We start from the raw sequence: 25,095 nt of genomic DNA on the forward strand, positions 1-25,095 counted from the left end.
GTTTAATAAATCAGCAGGGCTTATAAATTTTTTATAAAATCCACTAGCCATGGATCAGTGATTTTTAAAAGTTTACTAGTCACAATTAAAAATTCACTAGCCCTACTTTAAGTTAATACAATTTTACTAAATAATAGTAATAATCCGATGTGTCACTTAAAGAGGGAGATAGAGCTTAAAAACACTAACATTGGGGGTTGGGGTGGGGACGAGATATTCATGATTACAAAATAGACTTAACTGCAACATTCATGGGTGAGAATTCTCCTCGGATCAGCTGTTTTCCTCCCATGGAACATTGCGTTTTCTCGCATTTTAATCGTCCTTTCCTCCAAAATGTGTCAGATGGCACAGATTTTAACCTAGGATTTCAAGAATTTCCGGGACCCCTCTAGATTTCCTCTTTTTTACAGTTCACCAATTCCCACCCCATTTGAACATTTGACTGCTTTTTTTTCACTAGCCATTGGGCATGGCAATAGTAGTCATTTACTAGCCCAACATTGAATATGACTAGCTATGGGAGTGGGGCTGACATAATCTAGAAGCCCTGTTAAATCAATACAAACTTTCCTATACCAGTGCTTTACTCTTGTTGCAGGTAATGCGTTAGTTGATTTAATAAAGAAACCTGAGGAACAACCTCCGCATGTTAACGAACGAACACTTTGTCGGCATCCATTTCAGGTAGGTGGTAATCCTGTATAGTAGTCTTTTATTTAAAGCATTGTTTGTTGGGTTTTTCCCGGTTATTTCAGTTTTGCTTCATATATAAAAGAAGAGGAAAGGTGTTTTTGGAAATAAGAATTTAATTTTTTTTTTGTATGTGTAATTTGCTCCCCCCCCCCCCCCCCCCCCCCCCAAACTTATTGGTCAATAGATAAATAATATTATCTCGCCTTCATGTAAAATTCTTTAATCTCATTGGTTGTTTGCCGTTGGACAAATCCCTTATACCCCTGTGGGCGGAACCAAATTATCTTATACCCCGTCTGTAATTTCCAGCAGTTTCCAGCCACCCCAGTTAATGCTAAAGCAATAAGTAGATTATAAATAACATTGATAATCAATCAAGTATACATAATTAATTTTATTTTTACTATAAAATACACTATTTCAATACTTTTAAAAGCTAAAAACTCGGTTATCGATGGAACTATTTTTCGTCACTGGCAAGTGGTTTCGTTCGTGTCCGCGTGGTACGGCTCTGTTAATAAATTGTTAACAATTATTGTCTGGCGTTATTTTGATTATTTGACTATATGGTTTAACATGTCGGCAAGATAAATTCGTTGTAGAAACATCTCTCGGGGTATATGGCTTTTTATGTACCCTCTGTGTGCTCTTTTACCCCCTCGCCTTCGGCTCGGAGTAAAAGAACACACAGAGGGTATATAAAGAGCCATATACCCCTCGTGATGCTTCTACAACTTATATTAACCAACAGTGAAGAATGTCGTTTGCTCATTGAGATTCAAATAATATTAATTCTTCTTGATTAGTTTATCCTGTGTTTGATTATTCTTTTTCTGGCATCGAAATAAGCCTAATGTGTGGTAACCCATGAACACATAATGTGTGGTAACCCATATAGGTAGTACTAAACCAAATAACTTCCGGCTGGGTCAAAGTGCGAGGTGCACCGAACTTTTGATAGAGAAGTGAACACCACAAGTCCTGTGATTGGTTATAAATGTGAGTGTGTTGGTTGTAAAAAATAATAGTTTCATCTGGGTACCAATGTGTCAAGTAGCCTTGTGCTTGAAACATGTATGGGGTACCTGTGAAAAATAGTACTCGAATTTTGTGCGAAACTAGGGTAGTCATAGACGCTACCCGTTATCTCAGAAACGAGCAGCTTGACCCCCATTTTTTTCTGATTCATTTTAAGTGTAAGGGGTGGTAGTATTTATATCCGTGGCGTTTATGTCGGTTGATACGTTGCAGGTAGGAGTTTTAGCCACATATGTTACTATTGTCGTCTATGGGATTTGATTTGGTAGTATACACCTTGAACACATAATGTGTGGTAACCCATGAACACATTACCATAACCTTGGGTAACCTTGGGTTATGGGCGGGATGTAGCCTAGTGGTAAAGCACTTGCTTAATGCGTGGTCAGTTTGGAATCGATCCCTGTCCATTGAGCGATTTCTCGTTCCAGCCAGTGAACCATATCAAATGCCATGGTATGTGCTATCTTGTCTATGGGATAGTGCATATAAAAGATACCTTGCTGTTTTTCGAAAAGAGTAGCCGATGAAGTGGTGACAGCGGGTTTCCTCTCTCAATATCTGTGTGGTCTCTAACCATATGTCTGATGCCATATAACCGCAGGGGCGGGACGTAGCCCAGTGGTAAAGCCTTCGCTTGATGCGCGGTCGATCCCCATCGGTGGGCCCATTGGGCTATTTCTCGCTCCAGCCAGTGCACTACAACTGGTATATCAAAGGCCGTGGTATGTTCTATCCTGTCTGTGGGATGGTGCATATAAAAGATCCCTTGCTACTAATCGAAAAGAGTAGCTCATGAAGTGGCGACGGTGGGTTTCCTCTCTCAACATCTGTGTGGTCCTTAACGATATGTCTGACGTCATATAATCATAAGTAAAATGTGTTTGAGTGCGTCGTTAAATAAAACAGTTCCTTCCTTCATTAAATTTACAATTGCCATTGTTCGTACTGTAAAATCCGGTCACAGACCAATATGTTTTCAACATTCACATCACTGTCCTTGTACTGATTTCTTTATGTGTGTGTATTTTTCAATAACAATTAAAGGGACATTCCAGAGATTGCTGCAATTTTTAAGATGATTGTAATTATATATATTTTTTTTTTTTTACATAACATATTAGTGGCTGTATATTAAACGTGTTTCTGATCATTCTAATATTTGTACACGGTTAAATTTCATTTTATTTCCTAAAATATATTTTTTTCGTACGTATGAAATTATTTGAAGACAAAGTCCAGTTGGGCTTCTCGACAAATATTTAAGACGACCAGAAACACATTGAATATACAAACACTGATATTCTGAACTAAAAAATATATTTAATATGTAAGTTTAATCGTAGAAATATTTTATTAATGGGAAACATCTTACAATGCAGCAAACTCAGGAATGTCCCTTTAAGTAATGTTTGTTTTGTTTAATGACACCACTAGAGCACATTGATTTATGAATCATCGGCTACTGGATGTCAAACATATGTTCATTTTGACACAGTCATAGAGAGGAAACCCGCTACATTTTGTCAAAATGATCATATGTTTGACATCCAGTAGCCGATGATTAACAAATCAATGTGCTCTAGTGGTGTCGTTAAACAAAACAAACTTTATTTAACTATCTCTACTAGTATATGTATATAAACTAAAATACTTCCAGGAATCCAAGAGAGCGTATGTGATGCCGGCTAAAGTTGAGAAACTGCACAAAGTGTTTTGGGATCATGGGAAGGTATTCTCTCAGTAATTTCATACTTTCATTTCTATGGTATATGCTGTCCTGTCTATGGAAAAATGCATGTTAGCGGGTTTCCTCTGAAGACTACATGTCAGAATTACCAATAGTCGATGACGGAATGGGACGTAGCCTAGTGGTAAAGCACTTGCTCTATGCGCGATTGGTCTGGGATCGATCCACATTGGTGGGCCCATTGGGCTATTTCTCGTTCCAACCAGTGCACCATGACTGGTATATCAACGGTCGTGGTATGTACTATCCTGTCTGTGGGATGGTGTGTATAAAAGATCCCTTGCTGCTAATTAAAAAGAGTAGCCCATGAAGTGGTGACAGGGTTTCCTCTATCAATATCTGTGTGGTCCTTAACCATATGTCTGACGCTATATAACCGTAAATAAAATGTGTTGAGTGCATCGTTAAATAAAACATTTTTCTTTCTTTCTTTCTAAAGCAATGTAACATACAAGTTAACCTCTGTGACACATCATTCAGTAACTGTAATTGCTGTAAATACGTTACAGTTGGAAAAGATAGGATATATAAGGAATAGAATATTACCTTCATGTCCATTTGATACAATTTGTCTTATAATTTGTTTAAAAACTTTTATTACATACCTATTCAATCTTACTATGGTCTCACTACACAAATCACTTCCAGGTGAGAGTTCATTCATCACGGTCCACTATAGTTCCTGATTGTGACACAAGTTATGGTTCAATATTCACTTCTAGGAAATGGTGAAGAATTAAAACAATATGTATGTTTGATGGTAATCCTTCTGGCTGTATTTTGCCCATGTTATTTTGTAATATTGTGCATTGACCTTTTGGGACATGAGTGTATAGCACAAGAGACAGCCGGAGTGAATCGGTTAATGAACCACCTGCTCGGACTGGTCATATAGGAAAAAACTGAGACTGAAATGTTGTCAATTTTGGATTGAAAATAAATGTTCGCAGTGGTAATGTTGTTATGCCAATGAGAACCTGTTCTATTGGCAGTCTTCATTTGAATTTGGGCACTTTAACATGGGTTTCAATGGCAGATGGCATCTGTGTAGTGAGAACTATAGTGATAAAGAGATTTTGAAACCGCATGATCAGTTTATTTTATATCGCACATATGTGTGATCTGGACTGGAACTTTTAAATAGGGAATTCCCTTTTTAATTTTACTGCAGTTAGTGCCTTTTATTCACTGACATGTCTGATTTACAATTGCATCACATCGTGTTTGAAACATTACACAAGGCTGCCGCAGAGTATGATTCTTAACGTTAAGTAAATCCATGAAAAGAGTTTTGATAATAGATTTAACAAAGTGTTGTGACTTTAAATTAAAAACCATTTTTGTAAAACATAAAAGAAGGTGTGTAATAAATACAGAACTTCACATATGTTGCTTCCACTTACTATATATTGCACAAGTTTTTTTGGCAAAAGGACATACGACTCAACTGCTGTGTGGTCTTGTGGTATATATTCTTGCGCAAAATAAACTTGAGCAATAAATAGGAAGTGAAAACAGTGTATGTGAAGTGTATATATCCAACTCACTTTTTCTTGTTAGATATGTTTTGAAACAACTTGTAAAATAAATTGAATCGAACATCCACTCGTTTAGTGGTCTCTGTTTCATACACACCCATGTGAGAGAGCACCCTTTGTAGATCCTATGTTGATGGGCAAGTTTTAGACTTGTGATTTGTTGCTACAGGGTGGTGAGATCTGTTCGCCACAGCCATTCCATCCAATAAATATGAATGAAATATATAAAACAAATTCATGGAATGTTTTATTTCATTTCAGCTGGTGCAGCCATTACCAAGTCTATCAGAGATGAGAATGAAAGCAATGGAGTCGCTGAAAACCATCAGACAAGACCACAAGAGAACGCTAAATCCTACACCGTATAAGGTATTTTTGTCTTTAAATCTACACCTTATGTGTCTCTCTCTCACTCTCTCTCTCTCTCTCTCTCTCTCTCTCCCACCCTCCCTCTCTCTCTCTCTCTCTCTCTCTCTCTCTCTCTCTCTCTCTCTCTCTCTCTCTCCCTCTCCCTCTCCCTCTCCCTCTTGCTCTCTCTGTCTCTTTATCTTTGTCTCCCTCTCTCCATCTCTCTCTGGCTCTCTCTGTCTTACCGGCCTCAGTGGCGTCATGGTTAGGCCATCGGTCTACAGGCTGGTAGGTACTGAGTTCAGATCCCAATCGAGGCATGGGATTTTTAATCCAGATACCGACTCCAAACCCTGAGTGAGTGCTCCGCAAGACTCAATGGGTAGGTGTAAACCACTTGCACCGACCAGTGATCCATAACTGGTTCAACAAAGGCCATGGTTTGTGCTATCCTGCCTGTGGGAAGCACAAATAGAAGATCCTTGCTGTTAATCGGAAAGAATAGCCCATGTTGTGGCGACAGTGGGTTTCCTCTCAAAATCTGTGTGGTCCTTAGCCATATGTCTGACGCCATATAACCATAAATAAAATGTGTTGAGTGCATCGTTAAATAAAACATTTCTTTCTTTCTTTCTTTCTCTCTCTCTTTGTTTATCAATCACCGTTGGTGGGCACATTGGGCTATTTTTCGCTCCACATATATATTTTTGTTTGTTTCAGGTTTCTGTGAGTAGTAATCTCTACACATTTATACACGAGCTGTGGCTGGAAAGCGCCCCCATTGGAGAACTTTCATAAATCAACGTGACATACGGGTATATATCACATCCTGATGAATACTGCTGTACAAATAATCAACACAAACCAATGTTTACAGTTTCCCATATATATTCCTTCATTCAAAAAACATGTGTGTCTATTATGGCCATGACTGCCAGATGGAAAATAAATGGAAAAACCTATATTTATAGACTGATTTCCATAAACCCTGCTTTGAGCAGATGGAAAATAAATAGCAAACCCATATTTATAGACTGGTTTTCCCTAAACCCTGCTTGGAGCACAAATTGTGTGTGTCTATATATGGCCATTTGTTGTGACTGCTAAAGACTGCTTCACAAACAATAAGTAGATGTGTTTCCAGTTAAGGGAAAATACTGCTTCAAGGATACACAGTTACAGGGCTCGAAAATAGCAAGTAAAATATGGCCTGATATTCTTTTTTCTTTAAATACAAGATCAAAAGAGATATGTTCAGCTAAGAAAACAATATAGTCAGCTGGAAACAAAACGGCACATTTACCATAGTTTAACACCCAATAGCCGATGTATTTTTCATGCTGGGGTGTCATTAAACATTCATTCATGCATTAAAATGGCACAAGATGTGACAAGAGTTTGGGATAGTGTGTGCAAAATTAGGACCTTTGTGTTGTATTTAAGAGCATTATGGAATTAAAATGCAACAGAATCTTGAGTTTAATACCAGATGAAATAACATCCGTCTCTTCCAAAATGTTTTGTGCTTTCAGCAGGTGAATTTCTATGTCACCTGCTAGGTCTAAAAACTGCAGGCAGTTGTTTTCGAGCCCTGCTGTTAGGGATGTGCAGTATTAATGATATGCATACATGTACAATATATATGTTATGATTCAGTTGGTAAATAATAGTATTGCTATGCACCCGACCTGTGTACTGGTAATTTCCGTATTTTAAGTTCACTATCTGTCGGAAAAAACGCTCTTTTAGATTCGACTACAGTGAAACCCCTAAAAACCGGACACCCTTGGGGCCAATAAAAATGTCCGGTTTAGAGATGTTCAATTATGTACTGGTTCTTAAAGAGGGACTCTAATAAAACGTCCAGTTTAGAGGGTATTCTGGTTTACAGAGGGTCCGGTCTTGAGAGGTTTCGCTGTATTTGTGAATTATTTTAACTGCATGTGTTCATAAGTGTGATTCCAGCGAGTGCACCACGACTGGTATATCAAAGGCTGTGGTATGTGCTATCCTGTCTGTGGGATGGTGCATATAAAAGATCCCTTACTACTAATGAAAAAATGTAGCAGGTTTCCTCTCTAAGTCTATCTGTCCAAATTACCACATGTTTGACATCCAATAGCTGATGATGAATAAATCAACGTGCTCTAGCAGAGTTCGACAAATCCGCTAGCCCGACGCCTGTGGCTAGTGCTTTTTAAGTTCGGGCTAGTGAGAAATGCAAAACCACTAGCCCGCAAGGTGGTTTCCACCCCCACACCCCCCCTCCTTATCACTTGATCATGTTTGTTTTTTCTTTTTCTTTTACTCTCGGCTGAAATTTTGTTTAATAAATTTGATTGTGACGTTTGTCATAGAATAATGTCAACAACGCAATCAGTATATAATAATAATCCACTTGAACTAGGTCTGCAAACTGCAGTAACTTGCTATTTCTACATCGCCACAGGTACAGCATGCATTGTTTACTTTTCCCTTTCAAGTTTCTGGCACAGGAAATAAGTCTAATGACATGCGTGTTTTGATTGGTTGGACACGTCACATGGTAGGCAATCTCGCACATATGTTTTAGGCTAAGAACTTGGAAATCACCAATCGCGATGACAGGTTAATCTCAATCAAGTCATGCTTTGAATTTCAGTGTTTGTTTTATTTACCTATTGTTTTCTAATTTAACACATGTGGTTATCGGCAATCAGGAAAACAATTGACTTTAATGGTAACCGCACATGTAATGACTCGGCTTGGCCTATTACATGTAGCGGTCTGGATAATGCGTCACAGCTGCCAATACAAGATGATACCTTTTTTGTTCATCAATTAACAACGGATTAGATGTCGCCATTATATTCTTTTGATATCGGTCTGCCCTGTATTTAAGCAATTCCTGGCGACATAAATAGTAGGCCCCAAATATATAACCCACTACCAAATACACTGAACCATCTATTACCGTGTGTCACACTGTCGTACCCTCATTTAAATTTAATTATTTTGATAGTGGGTTTAGATATCAACCATGAGTTTTCTCAATTATTTTTCCCCGGGGGGAGGGCAAAAGCGAAAACGGAACAATGACGATAGATCACACTTGACAAAAAACCAAACGTACAACACGACAAAAAACTGAAAGTTACAACATGATTTAAGTGTTTGTTTTATTTTACTGTTATACTCGTAAATGTGTAATGTTACAAAAATTATATAAAATCCAGTTATAATTGATCAGGAATTTGGGCTAGTGGTTTTCACAAACCCACTAGCCCTGTGGCTAGTGACTTTTCAAAATATTTTCAAAATATTTGTCATACTCTGCTCTAGTGGTGTCGTTAAACAAAACAAACTTCAGTGTAAAAGAAGTAAATAAGCCTTTGTACACTGAAGTGATTCATATGTTTGATTTTTTAAATCATAAACTTTACTGGTAATTTCCGTATCAATCAGAAAAACCGATCTTTTAGATTCAACTTTTTTTTTTAACTGCATGTGTTCATAAGTGTGAAAGAAGGAAGGGTCTAATATTAGTAAATAAGTCTTTGTACACTGAAGCAATTCATGTTTCCTGTTTTAAATCATGAAGTTCATTTTTTTTTTTTGCATTTTGATAGGTTTCACAGTATTCGAATAATTGTATATACATGTACTACCAATAATACAGTTCAAAATATGCATCAATTACTTACTTTTGTCCTTACCATGACCCACGTTCCATACTAATGTAATTTCTGTATGTAATTGATCTACAAATACTTGTAAATGTACTATTACTAAATGCAAATGTAATGTTATGATATTTTGTGAAAATCACTCTAGGTTCGGAAATGCTGACACACTCATACACACATAGTTTTCCAAATGTTTTTGTTCGAATGCCTAGAGATATTGAGCTGAAATTTTGTTTATAGCTTTTTCATGTACTGTTACAGATCAAGTTGGACTTTCATGGCAATTTAACCATTTTTGACGGAGTTATTGCCCTTGAACTTAGGAGATACAAAAACATTTCTTATGTTCGGTAGGGGACATGTATTGCTTTAGCAGTACTCTCCGAATGCTTGTTCACTATCAAGTTCCTTTCCATCACATGATGCATATATATCTGTTGCCATGGTTTTATTCTTGTTTTATTCAGTCGATCTGTATGATTTTGTTAATAGGGCAGTTGTTTTATGATGTTTGTGTCTGTAAGTGCATCTTCATAATATTATGCAGATTTTATGTTTATATAGGCCCATCTACATGAGTTTTTTAACCTGGGTTAATCGTCAACTTGGTATAAATAGAGAATAACTTCGACTTTATCCTGTGATGGGGCAAGATGTAGCCCAGGGGTAGAGCGTTCGCTTGATCCCCATTTGTGAGCCCATTGGGCTATATCTCGCTCCAGCCAGTGAACCATGACTGGTATATCAGAGGCCGTGGTATGTGCTATCCTGTCTGTGGGATGGTGCATATAAAAGATTCCTTGCTGCTAATCAAAAAGAGTAGCCCATGAAGTAGCGACAGCGGGTTTTCTCCCTCAATATCTGTGTGGTCCGTAACCATATGTCCGACGCCATATAACCGTAAATAAAATGTGTTGAGTGTGTCATTAAATAAAACATTTCCTTCCTTCCTTATCCTGTGAAGTTAAGAATGGGAAATTTCCCATTCAGCCTGAACAGGATAAAGCCAATATGCATTATCATTCACTAGTTATTATCTGTACCCTACAGTACATAAAAAAAAAAAGAGTTATTATTTCTGTCATTTCAGCTACATTGTACGATGACCTAGAAGTCAACTGAGCAATTTTGTACTGTAGCTATGCTTGTGACGTAGCATGCCTGACATCAAAAGTCATAATCTGCTAGTATACATTTATAATTTAGCTTCAATCGGTCGTCATAATCAGGCATTAGATACAGTGGTTGCAGGATTAAAATTAGCTAAATGTGGCGTTAAAACGTTACGTGGGTAATTTTAACTCTACACTTATACCAGGGTCGAGTTCTGCTTATGGCACAGGTCCAGGGCCGGATTTAAACCTTGGGGGGCCTGGGGCACTTCAGGTTCAGGGGTCCCTCAACATAGAAATTAATTTACATGACAAATAAAAAAATTAACTATTTTATAATTATTACATTATTTTATAAAGGAAGTCCTTAGTTTGGGGGGGCCCCTCTGGCAGCGGGGCCCGGGGTAATTGCCCCCTTAATTTGCCCCCCCCCCCCCCCCTTATAAATCCGGCACTGCACAGGTAATCTCTGGTGTTAAATTCATGTGTTGATAGCTAACCCAGTTTAAATTGTATTCTTAATTCCAATATAGAGATTGTGTTGGCTGCTTGTTTACTTCTGATTCTCATAACAAGTTAAAACCTTGTAAAAACCACAAACCAAAAATCTAAAGGTGAATCGGACAGGACCAAACAGGAATTAAATTTATTTTTTATATGCTATTTTTGCTATAGAGGTACCAGTAATGCATTTTCTTGCCCACTGGATGTTTTGTTATTGAAATTAAATGGTCAAGAAAAAGAATCAATCACTGTTGTGAGGTATATAGATAAGGCAATTCCAACCCTCGGGACAAAATATTTTTGTAACGGCCTTGGTAAACTTTGGCCCTCACAAAAAACATTGAAGGTAGGTGTGGTGAAAAAAAAGAGAAGAAACTCGTCTGTTAGATGTCTGAATAAGCCTTCTGAACTGGGCTGTCACTGTCACAATAATTTGAAAACAACTCGGATGTCTGATGGGTGGATATCTGCATTGTCCTCCAGCCACATCCAGAGCCCCTCGGAGTGTATTTGTAAGCGGAGGACACTCAGTTCGATGGTGGTGGTGGTGGTGGGGGGGGGGGGGGGAATGAAAATACATGTATTTCAGGGCCAAAACCTGTTGATGGGGTTCGAGGGCATACTCCTTCCACCCACCCGCTAAGAATATTTTTAATTCCAGGTGTTACAATACGGCAATTCTGAGCACAGTAACGGAAAAGTGGGCATGCTACCCCTTCCCCCTCTCTCAAAAACATTCGGAATTACCGTATCTATATCTCACAACAGTGATAGATTCTATTAATGAAGCAATTTTAAAATTGAGTAATTTCATAGCCAAGTGATTTCATTTCATTTCAACTTATGCTTTTATCCAATTAAGATTCAAGCATGCTGTCCTGGGCACACATTTCAGCTATTTGGGATGTCTGTCCAGGACAGTGAGTTAGTGGTTAGTGAGAGAGAAGAGGGTGTAGTGGTCTTAACCTACCCACTGAGTCGTTAAAACTCGCTCTGGGTGGGAACCGGTACCGGGCTGCGAACCCTGTACCTACCAGTCTTATGTCCGATGGCTGAACCACGACACCACATAGGCCGGTGTAGAAGCAACACAGATTTAAACCAGGTTAAAACAACGAATGTTATTTTTTAAAATTTTAGACTGTGTATGCACAATGCATATAACGTAACCCAGGTTAAAACAGCCAATGTTATTTTTGTTATTTTTAGCCTGTGTATGCACAATGCATATAACTTAACCCAGGTTAAAACAGCCAATGTTATTTTTGTTATTTTTAGCCTGTGTATGCACAATGCATATAACTTAACCCAGGTTAAAACAGCCAATGTTATTTTTGTTATTTTTATCCCGTGTATGCACAATGCATATAACGTCATAATATTTTAAATCCATAATTATACATTTGCTTATTGCTCATACACGTTTTAGTTTATAGCTGAATGTTGATAATACATGTGCATCCATTTTTAGTTGTGATTTGTAATCTATTAGTAAGAAACTTATTTATTGGAATTAAAGGGACATTCCTGAGTTTGCTGCAATTTTTAAGATGTTATCGACTAACAGAGACTTTTTAACAATTATAATTACATATCACATAAATTTTTCTGCATAAAATATTAGTGGCTGTATATTAAACGTGTTTCTGATCGTTCTAATATTTGTACTAGGTTAAATTTCATTTTATTTCCTAAAATATTGTTTTTCGTACGTACAAAATTATTTGAAGACAAAATCTAGTTTGGGCTTCTCACAAATATTAAGACGACCAGAAACATTGAATATACATACACTAATATTCTAAACAAGAAAATATATTTAATATGTAAGTTTAATCGTAGGAATATTTTATTAGTCGGAAACATCTTACAATGGAGCAAACTCAAGAATGTCCCTTTAAGACATAGTTTTATTAGATGCCATATGGGGTGGGGGTGTTTTCAAAAATGTATGTTTTTTTCGTCCAACTCTATTTGTGATTTTTCAGCTTTAAAAGTTTATAAATAATATATTTTTTAAAAATTCTGCTTTTTTTTTTATAACAAAAGACTGCTTACAAAGTAGATAGGATTTTATCTTAAATGCCAAAAAATTAACTGCTAAACAATTACCTTAGTTTGTTTAACTCTTTTGCTTTCTAAAGAGACTAAACCAAATTTGCTAATATTGTTAAGATGTTTTCAATTAGCAAAGCCTATTATACAAATGAAATTATATATTAAACACATTACAGTGGCAGATCCAGAAAATCCATTTTGGGGGGGAAGGGGGGGGGGGGCGCAGTGACCTTGGCCCTGTTCCATGAAGCGATCTTATGCTGCGTTCATTTGGTGAACACGACTTCAACATTGGAGAGCGTTCGGGCAATTTATAGACAATATGCCTTGTCACTCCAATCTCACAAACCCCAACTCGTAATTACACGAATGATTTGTGTTTGTTTCTCCATTTCTTCCACGAGTTGTGAAACATTTAGCAGTGAAATAACTTTGTTTTCAATCTGCAATGGCTATCAGATACAAATGACTATACATATCTATGCTACTCTCTTGAATGACAACTAAAATTGCAATTATTTCATGATTTACCATAAACTACTTCTCTTCCGGCTGCCATTGTTTTTCACGACTTGTGAAGATTGAGGCAGAAATTCCTACCCCAGTTCACAAGTTGTGTTCACGGGTTATTTCGCCAAATGAACGCTCTTCACAACTTGTGAATTGGGAGATACGATATTCACGACGTCTAATGAACGCAGCATTAGCCCTAAGATCAACTTGAGTGCTTAGGGTAGCTATGCGCCTAAGGTGATCTTAGGTCTAAGATCGCTTCATGGAACGGGGCCCTGAGGCAGAATGCCAATGGAACTTTAGGGGAGGTTTGGAGGGGATCGTAAAAAAAATTAAAATTAATATATAATAAAATTATAACTGTCGCAAAATTTAGGGGGGTCCTGGGTCCCTGCCCCCCCCCCCCCCACACCTCGATTCACCTCTGCATTAAGATGACCAGAAACTTGTTGAATATACAGACATTGATATTCTGATCAAGAAAATATGTTTAAAAGTAAATATAATAATACTAATGGTTAAAAGGCTCTATTACTCTGAAACATTTTACAATGGCAGCAATTTCAAGGCATTATCTTTAATGCGGGGCCATAGACAGCTGGTGTTATTGGGGGTGGAGGTGCAGTAGATTCTATGGGAGGACTAATAGTTATGTGGAGGGAAAATGCCTCCAACCCCCAGCCCCCCCCCCCCCCCCAAAAAAAAAAAAACCCATGGCACATTTAATTAATGCATGCATGCAAACAATAGCAGATTCCAGCAGTTTCTGAGGTTTTTTTTTTTTCAAGGGGCAACCCCTGGCAATTGCCCACGGCAATCAGCAATGCCATGGAGATTGCTGTGGAGATTTTAATTCTCCTCTGCACTTTTTTCCCTTAAACTATCTTCAGTTGGTTTTTTTCCACTTCATATTTTTTGCTGTGGGTGATTTCTTATTTGCAGGGGTTGAGAGTGGGTGGTGTTGCCCCACATGCCCTCTCCCCTCCAGGCTATGGGCATGCTTTATTAAATTATCATTTCAACCTTTCTGTATTTTATTTATAGTAGATGAATATCACAGACCTGTTGATGTGTATTCCATGTTTTATATTTGATGATCATTGTGCATTATTTTGTAATAAATTGTTTATACTTGATTTTATATATAAAAAAACAAAACTCCAGTCACAATAAAATAATTTTTAAGTAGGTAGCATTAATATATGAAAATAATATTTATTGGACAATCAAATGTTTTAGCCCCCTTTTTCTAGGCTTTACTAGAAATAATCATCAGATTCAAAGAGTTATATATATATTATAATATATATATATTTAGTCAGTTTTTATCTTGATACTATTATGATGGAATTACAGTTGAATCCTGTTGCCTCGAACCCCGTCGGTGCTCGAGAAAGTGTTCGACCCATCGGGTTGTTCAGCCGAACCATTCGGTCAACATCGGATATTTCTGTAACATCAGTTAGAAAGTTGAATTAGATACACATTATGTAATACATGTAAGTGCACTGTCATTGTCAGTATTAATTAAATGTGTGTATGCATTGTATGCTGGTATAAAGAAAATGTTTGTTCATTTCAAGCCCTGATGAATGAAAATGGCTCAATTTGATCTTGTCATGAATTTTTTTAAATAATTTTATTATTTTATTTTGAAATGGGGAAAGTGGTTGTCTATGTTGTGGAGTTTGGATGGATTAACAGGGGTCGAAATATATTGCCGTCCCAACCAGTTTTTACTGGTCAACATTACTATGGGTCAGGAGATTTTTCTTTTCACCTGTCATCAGATGAGTAATTATTTTACGTTTATATTCACACATTCGTTTTAGTTGATTGTTTGGTCCGGCACGTTTTGATTTGGGCCAATGGAATTTGTAGCTTGCCAGACAGAATATCCAGCAGGAATTTTCGACCAATTTCGACCCCTGATTAAGTTGTTGTTTTTAAGCCAATTTTAAGTTTGTTTTTATTTATTTAAATTTAGGTTTTTTTATACTTGATATGTGATATGTTTTACTTTGGTACTGAATAATACAGACGTATAAAGCACCATCTATACAGTATTTATGGTATTAGTTTAGTCCACATGATATAACCGCATTATTTACATAGGCATATATAATGCTAGGCTTAAACTACCAACTGCCAGCAGAAAGTTGACCAACTCGACGGTTGCAATTTCCATAACTCCTGACTTAAGACGTGTGCCCTCAGATTAACAACCAGTGGGTTATACAACGAGAATCAAGTTGTAAGAGTGCTCAGACTAGCAAATGGACAGTCGTAGAAGTCTGCTGGCAGTTGATAGTCTGATCCTAGCATAAGATAGAGCCCTGGGCCCATATTTTCAAAGCAAACTTAGCCTACAAAATAGTAAAGTCATCATAAGCTTTGACGTCACTATGGCATATGCTGTAGTGACATCACACCCTACGCTGGTTTTACGATTTCGTAGCGCTAAGATAGCTTCAAAAATATCGGCCCTGGGCGTCAGTAGCCGCCATGTGAGTAGGGAGTTGAGTATCAGTTTTCAGGAAAATAGCTATGCCCGGAAATGCAGTTTATTCTAAGTAAATTTTATCCTAACAAGGACCCATAAATGCAACAATTTTAAAATGCATTTTTCACTGTGTAAGCTAAAATGTTGGCATGGGCATCTGCAGAAATTTTTCCAGAGAGGGGCAAGTAATATTACAACAATTGTATTTAATTAAATAAACTAGAATGTGTGTGTGTGTGTGTGCGTGTGTGCACATGTACGTGTGTGTGTGTGTTAAGCCAGCATACTTTCACAAAAATCCATGGGTAGACAGGTGCCCCTCTTCCCCCTTTGCTCTCATACTGTAGATGCTCATGAATTTTAGCATAAGTGTATTAACAAACATGTATGTCATGTGCTCAGCTGTTTTGTAATAAAGAAAATACAATGTGAACCTATTGATACCTACACTGTGAAACATAAATAAAATATACAACATAATTACAAGTGTTGTTACATGTATCACTGAATGGTATAACAGCCGATGCCCAACCTCAGACTCAACTAAAAGATTTTTTGTTTGTTTCGTTTTCCCCTCCCCACCAGTAACTTCATCCATGCAGGTCTAAGCACCATGGCAGATACAGATACCAGGGGACGGTTGGTTATTCTCTTCCTGTGGCTAAATACCATGGATACCACACAAGCTCAATAATCCATTTAAGCTAATCTATCCCAGAACCGAAGATCGGCCTTGGTGGCGCAGTGGTTAAGCCATCGGACTACAGGCTGGTAGGTACAGGGTTCCCAGCCCGGTACCGGCTCCCACCCAGAGCGAGTTCTTAAGGGCTCAATGGGTAGGTGTAAGGCCACTACACCCTCTTCTCTCACTAACCTCTAACCAACTAACACACTGTCCTGGACAGACAGCCCAGATAGCTGAGGTGTGTGCCCAGGACAGCATGCTTGAACCTTAATTGGATATAAGCACGAAAATAAGTTGAAATAAAAGAACTGAAGATGTCACTTGAGCACAACTTGAAGCTGGGTTGGGACATAGCCTAGTTGTAAATCGCTTGCTCGATGTGTGGTCAATCTAGGGTCAATCTAGGATCAATCCCATCGGTGGACCCATTGGGCTGTTTCTAGTCCCAGCCAGTCCACCACGACTGGTATATCAAAAACTGTGGTATGTGCTATCCTGTCTGTGGGATGGTGCATATAAAACATTCCCTACTGCTAATGGAAAAATGTAGCGGGTTCCTCTCTAAGACTATATGTCAAAATGACCAAATGTTTGACATCCGATAGTCAATGATTAATAAATCAGTGTGCTCTAGTGGTTTTGTTAAACAAAAAAAACTAGTTTTTGTTTAAACTTCCACAGCCTGTAGTCTGAGCCACCGAAATTGGGCTAAACACCACGGCCCTGATCATGAAGTATGGTTTTGTAGTTCAAATTTCTCACATACAGGGAAGCACACACCACAGCCTTTGATATACTAGTCGTGGAGAACTGTTTGGGACACACACACACACACAAACCCACCAGCAAGGGGCAGGGCTTCTAGATTATGGTAGCCCCACTCCCATGGCTAGTGATATTCAATGTTGGGCTAATAAATAACTACTATTGCCATGCCCGTTGGCTAGTGATTTAAAAAAAAAAAAAAAAAAAAAAAATGTAAATATTAATATCCTGCCCCCACCCCAACGTTAGTGTTTTAAGGTCTATCTCCCTCTTTAGGTGACATATCTGATTAATATTACTATTATTTAGTATTAACTTAAAGTAAAGTAGGGCTAGTGAATTTTTAATCGTGGCTAGAAAATCTTTTAAATCACTGATCCCATGGCCAGTGGATTTTATAAAAAAAAATCTAGAAGCTCTGAAGGGGGCTCGATTCTTTGACCCAAGCAACGCAGGACAGTGGCGAGGGCTTTGCCAACTGATCTAGACTCTCCCCCACCCTCCTGAGCCCCACTCTACTGCACCCCCAACACTGCCCAACGTCAAAAAGGGATTTTGGACCAAACCGGAACCGGAAGTTTTAATGAAAAAACGCGGGAGATAGATTAATTAGTCGACGACACTGTTGATATTTGTTTTTTTACGATGTCAAAAGTAGGGAAACAACAGAATTTGTTTTCTTTCTTTTCTAAAACACCCACCAAGCCAAAAGGCGAGAGCGGTGACAACAAAAATGTGCTGTCACCTCGGAGGTCGCCAAATAGTGGAAAATCAAAAAGTCCAGTCGCAGTCGTCAAGCCATTGCCAAGTGAAAATGGCAGCAAATCTAAATCGAAAGAAACAACTGGTGCAGGAAAAAACCAAGGTAACTTGCCACAGGGCTAGTGGCTAGTTGGTTTGTAAATTCCACTAGCCCACCAAAATAAAGTACTAACCCAAATTTCTGATCAATTACAACACACTTTATATTTAAGAGGCTGAAAAACAATGTTTCAAGGAATCTAGTTGATCAAGATTAACCTCGCGTGCAAGCACAAGGCGAGGTTTATCCTGCCACGGCATTAAGCCATTAGCACTTCTAAATGGTTCCGAGGAATTTTGCTCGGAACGAATTGCGGTAGAAATAATGACTACCATCACGTTTTTTCACACTAATCGTGTATTGTGATCTATTTTGAGCTCATAGAGTGTATGATAGACTGGAGACCAAGAAATACTTATTAAGAAACGATCTTCACTTTGAATTTTGAATTAAAGGAAAAAAGTCCAACTGTGTTTGTTTGTTTTTTTCACTGAGCAGATTCTAGCGTAGTTCATCAAGATAAACGTCTCCGGCACGATATTTATTATTGTGATGTTTATTGCTGTGCCGTAACGTTTATCCATTGGATCGAATTTTCCATTTGCAATCACGATTTAATAAAATCAGGCATATGTGCTTTATTTAAGAGCCTCAACACGTACAACAACATATTTTAATAAATTTTAGACAAAAATATTAAGTACAATACCTTTGGTAACCTTTCCAGGATTAGATGTTTGAAGATGACACATTTAAACATTTGAAAACTATTTTTATCCTGGCACATCGAAAATGCGGAATGAAAATTTTGCGGAACGAGAATTATTCGTATCAAGCATTTTACGTAAAAGAAATATTGCGGAACTGAATGGAATTGATATATTAAATTTATTTATTTTGTTATTTTTGTTTCTACATATGTGCTTTGTGTGGGTTGCATTATATGCATTGTTAATAATATTATCACATTAAAGTTTTGGGGTGTATTATTCTTTTTTATTATTATTAAAAAAAATAATGATTGTTAGTACAGGTCATTACTTATTTTAAGGCCTTCATTTATTTACTTTTTCCAAAATTATTATTTCCTTTAGTAATTGTTTTTAAATATTATTATTACAGGCCATTGCTTACATGTGTTTCAAAGGTTTTTTTCTTCTTTTTTTCTCTTCTTTTTGTTTTAATTTCATTTCTTTTTTTTAGCTATAATTACTGGTCATTAGTTATTTTAGAAGTTTTATTCAGTTAAATTTAATTGTTATTATTAATTTATTATCAATTAATTGATTTTTAAAAAACAATATTATTCATTAATTAAGTTTATTTATTTATTATTATAAAACGTGATATTCCATTAAATATCGTGGAATAAACTCGTGAACCCGAGACGAATAATAATAAAAATAATCCGATTCCACCAACAGTTTTCAATCACATTTTAAATATGCTCACAATGGCCGGCGGGAATATTCGAGATTTTGTTCGTAACTGAAAATTGGATTAATGCAGGATTACTATTTGGACAAACTGTCTATTTATGCGTAAAACGTGACTCGGGAAGTTTTCTTTATACAGTAAGTGTTTATATTTATTGGTACATCTCATATTTCGCCACGAAATAATTAATTCCATGGTTGTATCGATTCCGCCTGAAATCTGGGCGGAAACTGCACGCTTGTTTTTGCTGTTCAAGTTGTAAACATCGGGTCCAATAAATGTCAAAATGTTAAAAAACGGACCGTAGATGTTTACCTTGGTGAACTAATTCTAGCGGTGCGACTATTTACCCAGTACTACCCAATACTTACCCAATACCACTACTATTATATCATCACGCAAGAACCCGCATATTAGTTACACATGTTGTATGCGGCGAATTGTATACACCGCAGAATTTATTAAAAAATATCTTTAATTTTTTTTTTTAGATTTGCCCGCTCATGTTTTTTTTTCTTTCTCACACCTGTTATAATTGTTTGGGGGTTTTTGGGGGTTTTAAAAAAAAGTTTTTTGATCACAGTAATGTGATAAAAAAAATTCCATATCAAGATTAGAATTAGAATTTTTTTTTATACTTACCTCCTTTTTTTATTTTATAAAAATTATTCGTATTATAGAAGGGTGAATGAATAACAACACGTGTAACTAATATCCAGGTTTAGGGGTTCTTACGTGATGATATAATAGTTAGTAGTGCTATTGGGTAAGTAGTATTGGGTAGTATTGGGTAAATCATCGCAGACAATTTCAGCAGACATGCATGGCGACGTTCTAGATAAACACCGGACTCATACGCCTTTCGGTTGTTATCTGTATTTCCCACACTTTTAAACACACTGTTATGCTAATTATTAGTCTTCACTATAACTTAACAATTTCAGTGTTTTAAAGAGTATCTTCATATAAAAAAACACACAAAATCAAAATAACAACCAAGACTCATTTTCATAGTCTTATATTGTTACTAATATCTGTATAATTTATACAACATAACAGTTCTATTCAGCACTTTTTTAACATCTGAAGTATCACTTTAAAATCATTCTGCACTACGTTAAGATGAGGGTGTTCAACTAGTTTCATAAAGACCACAACCTGATTGAACAATAAGTATGTTTATTTTTTTTTTATACCTGTCACACATTATAAAAGGGCCTGCAGATGGATGTAATTAATATTTATAAAAAAATACACTATGAAAATTAGTCTTGGTTGTTATTTTTTTTTTTGTTTTTTTTTTTTACTTCAGTATTGGTACGGTATTTGGTATTGACAGAATACTGATACTGATATCAAGTGGTATTTTCAGTATGTTTACTCGGTTTTAATTTAAATGCATGCCTGACTTAAGTCTCACCCGCTAATTTCATCTGAATAAAATTAAATTCCATACACAAGGCTCTCGTCTGATTTATACCCAACCCATTTTACATTCATCGGATATATTGTTAGTGTTTTAACGACATGGTGGAAAATAATTTTCTAAACCGAATTTCTGTATTTTGAAATTTGCTCAGTATGGTAAATTAGTTTTGACATAATGCCAAACGGTATATACAATATACTGCCCAGCTCCAATTTTGTTATTATTTCCAAAACACTTTTAATTTTCTTATTATGTCAAACCAAACTGAAATTATTTTACCCCCCCCCCCCACCCCACCCCATTTTTCAGTCCTCTACATTAACTTTTCCATCTAGGAGCCAGATGACGCCTACTTGTACTAAACAATTAACACATATGCGACCTATTGCAATGTAGAGGGCTGTTTTTGTAGGAGGATTGGGCGGATTATAGAACCCTTTGTGTCATCTAGTGTTTTATTTTCAGCACCAGAAGTACAACTGTATGACGTCGTGTGGACGAAACTTGATGGGTATCCATGGTGGCCGGCTATCGTGTGTAACCATCCAACCGAGAAGAAACACTGGCAAGGGGGGAAAACTCCGCAAGCCCATGTCCAGTTCTTCGATGATCCTCCAACTAGAGCCTGGATTAAGATGAAGTGAGAAAAAATAAACAAAAGAAATGTGAAATATAGTGAAACCTCTCAAAACCAGACCCTCTGTATACCGGAATTCCCTCAATACCAGACATTTTTCACTGTCCTTTTTTTTAAATCGGTAAAGAACTTTAACTTCACTAAATCGGATACCTCTCTAAACCGGACATTTTACTTGGTCCCGAGGGTGTCTGGTTTAGAGGGGTTTTGCTGTAGTTATAAGATATTAAACAAGTTTCCATTTCATCGCAGGTGTATGTCCCAAAACGTGAAATAATTTTTTAGTGAGTGACAATAAAAATTTATTTCATGAGGGACATTTAAACATGATAAGAAATGGTATTGAGTTTAATATTCTATTTATTGCCCATAATCAATTTCAATTTATGTCGCTGAATTAATTTGACTGGTCTTTCAGGGCTAGCTCCAGGTGAGCAAAACATTTCGCTTTCAAAAATGACGATATTGGAGTTTCATGCAATAAATAATTATTTGACACCCTTAAATGATTTATTTTGATTTATTTCAATTGTTTTGTGTTACTAACTACATTTTAGCATTATTGATGCTGAAACAGCAATATTTGGCTATGAGCACGACCAAGGTCAACTAATGGCTGCAACATCATAGAAAACCCTCGAGGTTAATTGGTCAGTCATATGCTCATGTATGGATAAGTGTAAGAAAACATCACTCAATTCCTGTAAACAAATTAATTGTCTGATAAGATTAGCTTGAGTTCTGCAGTATTTTGGTACTAGGTATGTTTGAAACTTTTGCACTAATAAGGTAGTAATCTCACTTGAAATGTTCTTCTGTATGAGAAGTCACGTCTAATTCTGTATTCTGTGACCATTTTGGATGCCATCTTGAAATTATGTTAATTAGGTCAACTCCATAAAAAATCACAGTAATAGTACCAATCATATTTTGGGGGATATACATATTTATACACACAAAGATTAACTTCTTATGACACTTAATTTAGGAGATATGCTCATTTGACGAAATGCCCTAAAAGTGCTTATTTTAGGGGGTAGGGATACAATGGACCCCATGGGTATCATCCAGCAATGCAAGGTATCAACATGAAACCTGTATTGCTCTGAGCATTTAATGAAGAAACTTTTGGCCAATTTGTGGAACTCTGTTTACAGTATTGGTTGACTGACAAGCCATTAGACTTTGAGCTACTTTCAAATCGAAAGCAATTTCCGAGCAAAAATATGTAAAATAAGGTCATTTTGTACCCCAAACCTAGGTTTATGACAGTGAATAATGCTAAAATATAGTTAGTAACACCCAAACAATTGAAATAAACCAAAATGAATCATCTATGGGTATCAAATAATTATTTATTGCATGAAACTCTAATATCGTCATTTTAGCCTTTTGGCGGCCAACCAAAAATCTTAAATGTGCTCTGCTGAGAAAACGTACTTAACCTGGAAGTGTTACCCAAACTTTTTTCGAAGTCCTTGGCATACAGAACAAGAACATTTAAGTTAACTGTCTAAAAGAGAAATGTATGCGAACTACCCCCCCAGAGCCAGGACTATATATATATATATATGTATATTTCACTTTTTTTCTAGGGTTTTTTTCTTTAAATCTGGCATTGGTTCATCGTATTCTAGAACCACTAAGGTGGGGTATGGTGGAAAAAATCCCCAACAAAATATAATTACATAGAGAAAACTTAATCACCATTGCAAAAGTTACTGATTAACAGGCTCAAAATTTCCACCATTGAGCATTTTACTGATGGCAAACATTTTCCAAAAGTTCCATAGATAACAAATTCTTAAGCTAGAGCCAGGCTGTAAGATTTGTTTTCGGTTTTGTTTATAGAAATATCAAGCCATTCCAGGGTTCCGACCACAAAGAGTTTCAGCGAGGTGGGATGTTCCACACGTATGACCAGCAGTGCTACCAAGGGGCGCTTGAAGCAGACAAGGCTCTTACGATGCCGACTGCCGACCGGTCATCGATCATCGTGAACCTCCAGCCGTCAGATGACGAAGAAGAGAGTGAGGAGGAGACTGCGGAGCCGATGGATTTTGATCGTATGTTACGCAGCATCGGAAAATTGGTTTTAATCGGCCAACATTAAATGTTTTTAATTTGTACCAACTTGCTTCTTTTTGGCCCCATTTTAATTTTTAATTTTTTTTCTCCTCGTGTGTTTTTCCTTCTCTTTTCCTGCATGAAATATTGTTTTAAACATTAAAATCAAATAACCAAAAAAACACCCAACCCACACTGATAATAAAAATAAATTTATAATAATACTAAAACTAAATAATAATAAAATCAAACAAATTGCAAAATCAACGTTACATAAAGGATGGATGTTGTATTTTTTAATGAGGAAATGATATTGATTATTGTGATATATGAAATCTGTAACTTTAAAAGATAATACTTATTTACAGCGGATATTTTCGATGATGAAATGGAGGATGGTGAAGATAACAGTAAGGAAAATATTACCCAGAATGCCGACTCTGATAACGACTGTGAAAACACTACAGTGAGTTTCGTAAATGCTCCTGGATTATATACTGCTGTCTGGACAACAAATGTAAATCAGTTCCAATGAGTTAATGTACTGCTATCTGTACAACAAACATAAATGACAGCAGTAGGTTTTATATAATGCTTTCTGTACAACAAACATAAATCACAACAGTAGGTTTTATATACTGCTGTCCTGTACACACATCTCAGCTATCTGGGCTCAAGCACGCTGTCCTGTACACACATCTCAGCTATCTGGGCTCAAGCACGCTGTTGTGTACACACATCTCAGCTATCTGGGCTCAAGCAAGCTGTCCTGTACACACATCTCAGCTATCTGAGCTCAAGCACGCTGTCCTGTACACACATCTCAGCTATCTGGGCTCAAGCACGCTGTCCTGTACACACATCTCAGCTATCTGGGCTCAAGCATGCTGTCCTGTACACACATCTCAGCTATCTGGGCTCAAGCAAGCTGTTGTGTACATACATCTCAGCTATGTGGGCTCAAGCATGTTGTCCTGTACACACATCTCAGCTATCTGGGCTCAAGCATGCTGTTGTGTACATACATCTCAGCTATCTGGGCTCAAGCACGCTGTTGTGTACACACACATCTCAGCTATCTGGGCACAAGCATGCTGTCCTGTACACACATCTCAGCTATCTGGGCTCAAGCACGCTGTTGTGTACACACACATCTCAGCTATCTGGGCACAAGCATGCTGTCCTGTACACACATCTCAGCTATCTGGGCTCAAGCATGCTGTCCTGTACACACATCTCAGCTATCTGGGCTCAAGCACGCTGTCCTGTACACACATCTCAGCTATCTGGGCTCAAGCACGCTGTTGTGTACACACACATCTCAGCTATCTGGGCTCAAGCATGTTGTCCTGTACACACATCTCAGCTATCTGAGCTCAAGCACGCTGTCCTGTACACACATCTCAGCTATCTGAGCTCAAGCACGCTGTCCTGTACACACATCTCAGCTATCTGGGCTCAAGCATGCTGTCCTGTACACACATCTCAGCTATCTGGGCTCAAGCATGCTGTCCTGTACACACATCTCAGCTATCTGGGCTCAAGCAC

General features: G+C 37.2%; 2 protein-coding genes across 4 annotated transcripts in view; both read left to right on the plus strand.

Moving 5' to 3' along the window:
* The window catches only part of LOC121376783 (nicotinate phosphoribosyltransferase-like), a 31,639-nt gene extending 24,194 nt beyond the window's left edge, over nt 1-7,445 (plus strand). For 2 of the 3 annotated variants that reach the window (XM_041504556.1, XM_041504557.1), the window contains 4 exons: nt 602-687; nt 3,395-3,466; nt 5,284-5,391; nt 6,091-7,445. In XM_041504556.1, the coding sequence (XP_041360490.1) occupies nt 602-687; nt 3,395-3,466; nt 5,284-5,391; nt 6,091-6,168 (344 nt within the window). In that variant the 3' untranslated portion in view covers nt 6,169-7,445. Of the gene's footprint in view, nt 1-601; nt 688-3,394; nt 3,467-5,283; nt 5,392-6,090 lie in introns of those variants that run through there. The other variant, XR_005958528.1, reaches the window with a different exon arrangement.
* A 10,331-nt stretch (nt 7,446-17,776) lies between these two features.
* LOC121377225 (DNA mismatch repair protein Msh6-like) overlaps nt 17,777-25,095 on the plus strand; it is a 52,174-nt gene continuing 44,855 nt past the window's right edge. The window contains exons 1-4 of the mRNA XM_041505134.1: nt 17,777-18,040; nt 21,309-21,483; nt 23,332-23,546; nt 23,916-24,013. Of these exons, the coding sequence (XP_041361068.1) occupies nt 17,821-18,040; nt 21,309-21,483; nt 23,332-23,546; nt 23,916-24,013 (708 nt within the window). The 5' untranslated portion in view covers nt 17,777-17,820. The remainder of the gene's footprint in view (nt 18,041-21,308; nt 21,484-23,331; nt 23,547-23,915; nt 24,014-25,095) is intronic.

The sequence above is a fragment of the Gigantopelta aegis genome, chromosome 7 (genome assembly GCF_016097555.1).
Source record: "Gigantopelta aegis isolate Gae_Host chromosome 7, Gae_host_genome, whole genome shotgun sequence".
NCBI lineage: Eukaryota > Metazoa > Mollusca > Gastropoda > Neomphalida > Peltospiridae > Gigantopelta > Gigantopelta aegis.